This window comes from Malania oleifera, chromosome 1, assembly GCF_029873635.1.
Source record: "Malania oleifera isolate guangnan ecotype guangnan chromosome 1, ASM2987363v1, whole genome shotgun sequence".
NCBI classification, from domain to species: Eukaryota; Viridiplantae; Streptophyta; class Magnoliopsida; order Santalales; family Ximeniaceae; genus Malania; species Malania oleifera.
Genome location: NC_080417.1, coordinates 65,311,118 through 65,322,295, shown reverse-complemented (window position 1 = coordinate 65,322,295; position 11,178 = coordinate 65,311,118). Strand labels below are relative to the sequence as shown.

At 35.0% G+C, this 11,178-nt stretch overlaps 1 protein-coding gene across 1 annotated transcript; it reads right to left on the bottom strand.

Annotated features, from left to right (window-relative positions):
• Window positions 1–1,046: 1,046 nt before the first annotated feature.
• Window positions 1,047–4,535, bottom strand: LOC131158245 (trihelix transcription factor DF1-like). The gene is made up of 2 exons (XM_058112982.1): window positions 3,383–4,535; window positions 1,047–2,839 (listed from the first exon to the last, which is right to left on the bottom strand). Exons 1-2 carry the CDS (start codon window positions 3,667–3,669, stop codon window positions 1,513–1,515), a joined length of 1,614 nt encoding a protein of 537 aa, XP_057968965.1. The 5' UTR covers window positions 3,670–4,535; the 3' UTR covers window positions 1,047–1,512.
• Window positions 4,536–11,178: the final 6,643 nt, after the last annotated feature.

The window sequence follows — 11,178 nt, the reverse complement described above, 5'->3', positions numbered from 1 at the left end:
AAAAATTAGAGAAATGAAAACCGGAAATGAAAACTAAAAACCAGAAACAAAAACTAAAAGCTACAAACCAATAACCTATTTGGATAACATTTATAAAACTAATACAAATTGAAAACTTAATTAAAAAATGCTCATTTTCATCTTTACATCAAATAATATTATAAGAATATAATTAAAATAATAAAATTACAAGCATACACATTAAAAAATGACTATAATAAAAATAAAATGTATTATAATTATTTTACTTGATTGTTCTACTTTCAAATCTTACTTTACAATAAAATTTTATTAGATACTACAATTGAAAAATAGTGAAAGTATTTTGTAATTGACTTTATTATTATTTTTAAAAATTTATGTATATTTTTTTTTTATTATATTTAAATTCATATGAAAAGTTAATTATGGTTTTAATTTAAAAGTGTATAAAATGAATAATTTTATATAAAATTATTTTTAGATATTAAAATTTTTGGCAAAAAATAACTTAAAATTATAAAATCTAATTTTTCAGTTTTTTGACAAATAGCGAAAAATCAACCAAAGAAATTAAAAAAATAAAATAAAATTAACAACATAAACAAGTATGTTTTTACAATTAATGACATCAAATCAAAAGGCTCTGAATTATTGATATGAGTTTGATTTTCATTTAATTATTTCTTTGGCTGGAGAAGGTCAATTCTTGTAGGTTTTGACTGACCCATGAGTTTGATTTTCATTTATTTATTTATTTCTTTGCCTTGAGAAAGTCAATTTTTGTAGGTTAGGGGGAAGCTCCCACTTGGAGAGCTGTTTTGTTACAAGTGACGGGAAAATAAACTTTTTTTGGTAGAAAAATAAAAGAAAAAACCATCCATCAAGGACGAGGTTTGTATGAATAAATCATAAAAAAGAATTAACATATGCTCTGACATAGGAATTTATGCGTCTGTATGTGCATATATTTTACAAAATATGTTATTTTAATTTTTGAAAATTAGAGTATCCTAATGAAATGATTAGCAGTAATTTTAATTGAACAGGGTTAACGCATTCCACAATCCAGAAATAAACCAGAAGATTGCCAGTAATCAATCTTCCATCTTTATTGATGCACACTCACAACCACGCATTTCTTACACACATTGGGTATGAACAATGTCCCAAAATTATTATTTAAAAGAAAAAAAAAAAAAAAGAGGTATACAACAGATTACATATATATTAAATAATACATGCACACCCTTACCCTTGTTTGACTTCTTCCCCTCCATCTCCGACATTATTTAACTCCAAATTCTGGAAAAATAAACTGCGAAAAAGACGCGAGGCCCCGTAGGATAGATGCCTTCTGCCTGCCTGATGGTTTGCAATCTGAACTCCTCAGAAATGGAGCTCCAATCCAATCCAATCCCAATTCAGATCAAACCCCACTTTCTTTCTTTCTTTCTGTACTGACCCACTTCTCAAAAACAAGCTTCACGCACGCACGCACGCACGCTCGCTCTCCATCATCATCTTGTCCCCTCACCCCATAACCGCCATTGAAGACCCCGAATTCGGATTGTTAATGTTGGCCACAATCTGATACCCTTCTCCATCTCTATCTCCTTCCTCTTCTTCATCCTCCTCATCTTCATCGTCTCCGGTTTCCTCGTGATCCCCATCCGCATTCTCGCTTTCCCCGTCATCCTCCTCCGCCGCCGGCTCCCGCCCGTGCTCCTGTCCCGGACGACCCATCATCTGCATTAGCAGTTCTTCAGGCTTCAAGTGGTCATAAGCGGCCCCGGAATTTGCCAAACTATCACCCTTCTTACTCGTCTTCTTCTTGTAGAGAGCTTCAAGCTGGTGGAAGTAAGGACACGTTTTTGAATCTTCAGGCCTCTTCTTGTTGCTGTCTTTTACCCTCTTGAAGTATTTGTTAATGTTCTCCCACTTCTCTTTACATCTCTTCGAGCTCCGGTAGTGGCCTAGCTTTTTCATGCCCAGCGAAATATCCTCCCACAATGGCCCTTTGGGCCCATTTCCCTGATACTGCAAATCCAGATCTGTTCTAAGCCTAATCAAAGCTTCTACTTCAGCTTTAGGCCACCGAGACGATGTTGAACTACTTGTCTGATTTATATTGCTACACTTTTTATCGGTATTACCGCTTGAACTTTGATCGGGTCTTTCTACGACTGCGATCGGAGGCGGGTTCGCGGTCTCCGGCGCCGATTGCACCGGAGGACTGGCTTTTTCCGAGATCTTCTGCAGAAATGCGATGACGGCGGCGTCCTTAGCTGCGGCGATGGCGCGCTCATGGGCCAAAATCTCTTGATCTCGTTTGATTCTGGCGAGCTCCTGCATCTTCCAAGTTTCTTCTCTCGCAACTCGATCGTTTTCGCACTTCTCCATAGCCTCGATGAACTGCTTCTGCAAATTCTCCTGTTTCTTAATCACCTCCCCCATCAGCCTCTCGAAAAAATGGGACAATTTTCGCTTTCGCTTGCGGGTGCCTTGGGCTTCTTTGCCCGATGACGAGGCAGTGGAAGTGGAGGCAGTGGAGGCGAATCCCGCGGTTGGGTTTTCGGAAGAACAAGGCATGGACTCTTGGTAAGCATTTATGGGCTCCACCATCATGGCCGCCGGAGTTTCCGTGGAGGGAGGAGTTTGAATCTTTTCCGGCGACCGGGGTGGATGTGGAACAGCAGGCTGTTGGTCCAGAGCTTCTAATTGCTCGAAAAACCGGTAGGTCTTTCCGTTGGGTCGACCGGATCGGCCATCTCTGGTTCTCCTGTGGTATTTGTGTATGTTCTCAAATTTCTCCTTGCATTTTTTTGCGGTCCGGTGAAACCCACGTTCAGCTAGTTTCCTGGTGACAACAGTACCAAAGACTGTTTTTTTTCAAATTTACTCTAAATTATAATTGCTGCGGAGAGAGACGAAATATGGGATGATAAGAAAAGCGAGTTTAAAGGGGAAGGAGGAGGAGGAACTGAAGATATAATTAAATTCAAATCATACCTAGAATTACACAGGAAATTAAGCAAAAGAAAACACTCGAGAGCAGATAAAAATACCAATTGACTGATTGAAACCTCACAGCTTGCGCTAATCGGGATATGAAGAAACAGAAAAATCACGTGTTAACATATGAATTGAAACTAAAATGGAAGTGAATTCTCGGAGAAATTCATAGTAATGAGTTTTTTTGGGTAATATTGCAAGCAAAAGAAAGAAACGGGTACTTAGGACAGGAACAAATTCATCAAATCCAACACCAAAATTCTGCAGATTTTTTAGGTAAATAAGAAAATTTAATAAAAAATATAGCTATATGTAAGCGTTTTCCTGCTGCTGAACTCTCTCTCTCTCTCTCACTCTCTAAAAAATCTGTGCAATTGAATTAAGTTACCTAGAAACCTCTTCCCATAGTGGAGCTTTGAGGCTTGAGTCTCTAAACGCGACGTCCATATCAGACCTAATCTTCAACAAAGCCAAGGTCTCTTCACGAGGCCACCGGTTACCGGCAAAATAGCGTTCACCCTCTACCCCTCTCCCTCTCTCTTCTTCTCCGAACTCGCCGGAGACCGAGCCACCACCGACCCCTTCGTCTACCACCACCACCACCTTCTCCTCGTTCCGCCGCGCCACGGTTGCCGCTCCTGAACTTTCTAGCGGAGCAGAAGTCGCCAGCATCATTACCCCGGAAAATTACAGCCGGAAATCCAAGGAAAAGAGAAGGTGAATTCTATGGGTTTGCGCAGAGGGGCTAAGCCTAAGGGTAAAAATTTTCTTGGGGTTTTTCAGAGTTAGCTCAGCCTCTCAATTCTTTCTACCATTTGCTTTGTGGGTAATTAGGGTTTCTTATCTTTAGCTTGAAATATAATATAGATAGGGATCCCGATCAGGTGGGCTCGGCAATTAACTCTCCTCCCACGTGGCATGAGACCATTGGATAAGCGAAAAGTCATTTTCTCTATTGTTTAACTTCAGATTTTTGGGCCAGTCAACTCATGACATTGGTCAAGGCATGCGGGCTTGAAATGTACTGAAAAAGTGATAAGTTAGTAATACTGGGAGAAACGACGGGTAAAAATGGAAGGGAAAAAGTTTTAGCGAAGGAGAATGGTGATAAGGGCAACAGGTGGAGATTGGTGACGATGGGGATCAACCAGTTGGTTTTTTGGTGTGAAGTGTACAGCTAAGCGTAGTTAGAAGGCGGCCCACGCTGCCCGCCTTTGCCTTATACAATAGGCTTTGGCTGCATTCACACATGAAATTACTAATTTACCCTTCTGATATTCCGGCTGTCCAATTATTATTTTTGGGTCAATTATTGAGTCCAAAAATTACGAAAAATAGAAATTACGTAGATATTTTATGGGCTCCCTCTTTCTCTCTCTGCTTTTAAAAATACTTTATGAACTTTTATAAGAAAATACAAAGCCACTAGAGAGGGAAGAAGAGATTAGATTACATGAAGGCCGGTGAAAGACAGCATCGAAGAAAAGAAATGTTCATAATTGTAGAATCTTTTGTTCCTTTCCTAGAAATGAAAGGAAATGCTTTTTTTTTTTTATTAATACTACTTTTCTTCTCTGTTTTTTTTTTTTTTTTTTTTTTTTTTATAAGAAAATTAAGCAATAATTTGGTACATTTTTTTTTTTTGTTTGTTTAAAACTGTTTTATTTTTATTGTGGCTGAGTGAAGAAATAAGTGACTGTGACACATTTATTTACGTTGTTATTTCTTATATTTTTTAAAAGTTTTACAAAATTCTTGGAGGACTCAAATATTAGTTTAGAAAAATGCAATAATTATGTAAAATAATATAATTAATTTTATATTTTGTTATTATTATTTCAAAATTTTCTTTTGCATTTAGAAAATAACATGCTTTTAATTATATTTTTTCTATTTTTAATTTTAAAAATATTAACCAAATAGGCTACCTCTTCAAATTCTTAATTTTATTTATTTTTGTTTTCATTTTTATCTTTTCAAACAATGATGCCAAAATAACCAGCATATATATATTATAATTCCACAGGCCCCATTTAATTGGTTGAAAAATATCGTAAAACTTTTCTTTGTAAATATTTTACAAGAATAAATAATTTTTTAAAATTTTTTTCTTTATGTGTGGCAATAAATATGAAAACAAGCAACCTAATAGAATGGACATAACAAATTATTCCATTAACTTTTTTTTCTAGGATAACATTTCGTAATTTTTTTGGAGAATAATTCATAAAAATATTTTAAAATAAATTATGCATACAAGTTCATTATCTTCCCACTATGATTCATGGCTTAATATTGTTTGTCCTGTTTGATCTTCTAGATCTAAACTATTATAAGATTCACTTGCCATTAAGATATCAAAAGGTATAACCCTAGGGAGTTTGGATTAGTCAACATCTTACGGTCTTACAAAGGCCTACCCATGGCCACACATTGCCAATCCGACGTAGTCCTACTAATCCTGGGGGAAGATCGTCTTCCTAATAACAACGTGACTCTAATGTTGACTTTTTAAGTCTGATTTTTGTTTTGATGTTGACAAACACAAGTGTCTTATATGTGTATTTAGTGCTTGAATAGGTCATAATTCAGGACACACATAAAGGACATGAAATGGATGCCAAGCTAGGAGTTAAAGCGCATAAAACTTGGCGTATTCCATAGAGTCTTCAGAGCAAAAGAAGAAGACATATTTGATTTGTATTTGTAATGCATTTAAGTTTTATTATTTTGGTCTGTAATAATGTATGCATCTGCTTGATATGTCTTGTTGGCCTATAGCCTGGCTTTCAAATCTCATTTTGATGATAACAAATGAAGGTTGATTTAACATGTGTTGTCAAAGTGATGATGTTTTAGGAATGCTTAAAGACAAAGTTCAAAAGAAAGAATAGCAATAAAAGTTCAAGATCACTAAGGACTAAAAAGTCACATTCATATTTAAAGTAACCCAAAAGAAACTCAAGCAACACCAAAATGAGTAAAGTATGTAAAGCTGACTCAAGGTCAGGTCAAAAGGGGATTCAAAGCAAAATACCATGGAAGACTTGAAGATTAGAATGTTTAAGACTTTAAAACAAATGATGTAAGTACTTCATATTGAAATATCACATGGAAATATTTTGAAACTCTTTTAGGGGTTATTGTGGCCTTAGAAACTTTATTTTAGAAATCCCGGAAAAAGTTTTATGAGTAATCAAAGCAAAAAAGTAAAGAGTTTTTGAAAACTAAACTGAAAAACCAAATTTTTAACTGTTGAGATGACTGAAGTTTAATCTCAGAAAACTGAAAAATTTCCTCAAACGACTAAAGATTAAGTTCAGTCTGCTAAAGAATTTCCTGATGAATTCTTGAAGAGGCAGTATAGCCTCAAACGACTGAACTGTGTCACCCCAATCGACTGACCCTATTTTCAGTAATATTTTCAGTATTTTAAAGAACTTTAGAAGATTGAACCCGATGCTTCAGTCAACTGAACACTGTTAACAACTATAATTTTTAAATGTTTTAAATTTCAAACTTAAGTTTCTTGTGCCCCTAATTTCATAAAAACTTGGGAAATACTCCAAGTAATTTTGGGCAACATGAAAATACCTTTATGAGTCTATAAATACATGCTTTATCAAATCAAACCATGCCAAGTAATTAAAAATTTTGCTCAAAAGCTGAAAGCTCTCTTGCTCTCTCAAAGATCTCTCTTGTTCACTCATGCAAATCTGAATTGCTAAAGAATTCTAAAGTATTGCACCATCCTTCTCTGAGTTCTAAACTTTTGAATCGTTGATTCTCATCTAGAGAAGAAATTTGGTGAAATCACTCTTGAGCTTCAATTCTATTTCCTTTGATATTTTATATTGAAGTATATAGTGCTTTCAATTGTACTAATCTGCTCATTTGAGAGTATCATTGTACACTAGATTGTCTATTATCTTTCTTGTAGTTGTTGACGATTCAAGGATTGTTTGGACCAAGCGTGGGGTATCGTTTTAAGAGGGGGCTCTACCCTTAAAGAGTGGTTTGTAAAGGTTTTCTCCGCCCGAAAAGGAGTGTTATAGTGGAACCTTAGGTGGTATTGGCCTAAGGCGAGGACGTAGGCCGTGGATAAGCCGAATCTCATAAAAATCTCGATCTCACTCTTACCCTTCTCTTTACTTTCAACATATATATATTGTGTGGTGTGTATGTAAAGTGCAGGTTATTGAAAATAAAAAATCGAGATTAAGAAGACTCTTAACTTAAGAAAGTACGTTTGATTAAACTTTTGCCGAAACTCAAAAGGGAGTACGTTGTTTAATTGTTTACGAAAATCTTAGTTAAGAGAGGACAAGCAAATTTCATTCATTGCAGGGCTTGAAACAAACACATATTCACAGGGCTACAAATGAACTTTATCTTGAGTTTTTGCTAAAACTGAAAAGTGATACATCTTATATCTTAATTAAGTATGTTGTGTTTGATTGGATTGTTTGGTTATTGTTTACTTGTGTTGAGATTAAGTGTCATTGTGGATTAATTAAACAAACTAAGTTTTTTTTGAGTGTTGCTAAAGGTTAAAGAATTCTTAAAGAGAATTAAAAGAAAATTTTAATAACCCATTTCACCCCCCTCCCTCTTGGGACTACACCTTGACTTTCATGTTTAAATGCTCAGATTCACCGTAGACAGATCTTAGGGCACCTAAAGTTTAACCAAAAACTCTTTTCATAAAAACGAAAATCAAACAAAGGTTTTGGAATAGCCTTAGGCTGGTTGACCGATGTTAGGTTTTTAGGCTTAATTCAAAAGCCTTGGTCGACTGAACCATTTAGTACAAATCAGCTTGGTCGACCAAACCAGCCCTGAGTCAAAAGTTTGACTATCTCGGTCAACCGAACCCTTAGCAGTATAAATGCCACGGTCGACTAAACCAGTTAGAAGTCAATAAATTGACTTCTCACAGTCAACCGTTCTAAAATGAACGTACCGTGCGTGGTCGACCGAAATAGAACGTGTTCGACACCCTAACTACTTGGTTGACCAAATGTATAGTTCAAAATAACCTTGGTCGACCGAACCTCAAAGATGGTCAACCGAACTTTGTCTTGGTCGATCGAACCTATGAAGGGTTCGAAATTGCCCTAAGACGGTCGAAAAATTTGTAGTTCAAAATTGACACGGTCGACTGAACTTAGTTATATGGTCGACTGAACCTTAAATATGGTTGATCGAACCTCTCGGGTTAGAAATTTTTTAAAGGGTTTTGTCATTAATTTTTTAATTAATTTTTTTTAAAATACCGAGCGTGTCCCCAAATGGTCATATGTTCAAGAAGTCTATATATACCCCTTCATTACTCCAAATTAGTAACTTTTATTAGCAAACTTTTTCTCTTAAATTTTTTACTTAATCAAAGTTCCCTAACATACTTTTTTATTTAAAAAATCATTTTGAGATTAAAATTTTTACTCTCCAACTCTCTTTGTTACATTTTTTGAAATATTTTTTTAAGGAGAGTATTTTATTTGGGCATTTTTTTTTGTATTCATTGCACAAATATCTTTGAGCTTAACTTTGAGATTCTCCAAATATTTTTCATTTGCAAAAATCTTTGTTGCAGAACATAATACTCATTTTTCATATATATTTTATTTGTGCAAAAACTATTTAAAAAGCAAACTCTAGGTTCTCCTACTTAGTACTGAAAATATTTTTTGGAGAAGTATTTTATTAGGGTTCAAATCTTTGATGCATTTTATCATATATGTTTTTCATCAAAAATTGGAATATTTGTTTTACACCCTTTCTCTACTGAACATAAATCATATCATATTAGAGTGTACATTTTATGAGCTTAAACATGTACATCTTTGTTTGTATTTTCAGAAGCATTATTATGTACAAAAATGTTTTTTATGTATCGATGGGGTTCAACCCTAAATTGAACTGGGGAGTCTCAGCCCCGTAAGTGAGATCGGTTGGGTTCGGTCTGAAAATTGAATTAGGGAGTCTCAGCCCCGTAAGTGAGACAAATTGGGTTCAACCTTATAATTGAGCTGGGGTTTTCCTCACCCCATAAGGGGAGGATGTAAACAACTTCTACTTCGTCTGTTTAAGTGAGCATGGATAGTGGAATCCTTGGGGGGGTATGCCCAAGGCGAGGATGTAGGCTGGTTTGGCTAAACCTCGATAACAAATATCGTGTATTGTTCTCTCTCTTCATCTCATTTAATTACTATACTTTAAATTTCCATATGCGTATGCTCTTTTTTTTTCATAGTTCTAATTATTTGCATGCACACTTTTATTTAAATGAAATATGCTTCACGTGTATGTTTGAACATATGACTTTATCATTTTTCATATACACTATTATACTGAATGAGATATGATTTGTGGTAAATCGGCGAAATGCTTAAATTGGCCAAAATATTTTTAAAACCCAATTCATCCCCTCCCCCCTCTTGGGATCACACCAATTCCAATATCAAATACTAATTGAAACCCAAGGCATACATCATAGGATATGCAATATAGAACTATGATTTAACGAGACAACAATAAAGACAATAAGCACAATAATATATGTATAATCAAAACAATATATGATAGACAAAATATAATAATGATGACAATGAATTGGTCTTACTTTAATTCTTCACTATAATCAAACTAGAACAAGCTTGATGACTAATCTTGATATCTTCACAAGATTACAATGATGATCAAAGTAAAATAAAAACAATTATAATGAGAGGGGGAAAGACATAAAGGAGGAATTTGAGACATTTGTAAGGAGTATTGAGGTCTTTCAATTCAATCTACATTCAAGGGACTATTTTCGCTCAATTTATAAACAATATCTCTTTTTTTTTTCAAACCATCACAATTGTTCTTCAGACCTTTTCTTTTGTTGATCTCAATCGTTCTTTTTCGTCCTTACTTTTTTCCTTCTCAAACATCTTTGCTTTACTTTTATGCCTTCATCAGGTATCTTTATAGGCTAACAAGTTATCGTCTTGTTTCAACAATATTATTCTTCATAGAGACCCAAAGAATTATGGTTTGTAAATAATAAAAGAAAGTGGAAAAAGGAAATTATAAAAGGGGGTCACAACAGGTCCTTGTCGACAAAAGTGAAGCGTTCGTCAATGAAGTGGCTTATAGGGATCATCAACGAGGACACGTGTCTCGTCGATGAGAAGATACTGAGAGGTTATTTTCAGTTCTGAATTTTGTCAACGAGGAATAGGTGTTCATGGATGAATTTCCTTTGTGGCCTCGTCGATGAAGTGATGTGGCTCATCAACGAGTGTAGGTGTATAAATAGCCTAAACTCGAATTTTTCATCATAAATCATGCGAAGAACACACAATCTCTCTCCTGTTCATCCATTTCCCCTTCTCTCTAAGATTTGGGGCCGGATTCTTGTTGGTTCGACGATCCGAGGCCACCACGACACTCTTGGGAAAGTTCTCTTCAAGTCTGCTGAAGTGGATCGTTGGTAGGATTAACTTGGATTTCATCCCAAATTCAAGGTAAAGCTTTTTATTCAATATTTGGCTTTCCTACAATTGGAATAAATGTAGTACTTGAAGAAATACTGAAATTTTGTTCAAGGTGTTGAACGGGGAACCCTACGGGTGCAGGACTAGTTATTTTAGGGGCTTTCCAGAAATCGAGTAAGGGGATAAACTAAATCAGGATTTCATGAAAATGTACTTATCATTTTATAATAATTAATTTCAGATAAATATGTATATTGTAGAATTATGTTGGAAATAATGCGATTGATCAGAAATATGGTTAATACCTATTTTGTGTGGCATGAGTAAATTTTATTATGAAATATTATGTTTACAAAATAAGTATGTTTTTACTGCTTCCACTAAAATGTTAAATGATATGTCGGCATACGGGCCGAGGTTTTTATACAAAATACCAACATATGAGCCAAAGGTTTTATGATATGCAATATCGGCGTACGGGCCATGATTTATAAAATACAAAATATCGGCATAAGGGCCGTAAATTTTATATGATATGTTATGCAAATATGTATTAAAATATTAACATGATAGATATGATTATGTAATAGTCATGTATCATTATTTGGAAATATGTTATATGTTATTAGAACCTGGTTGGCTTGGTTTAGACTTTCACGAAGCACGGTACCGTAGCTATATAATCACGATCATGATTATG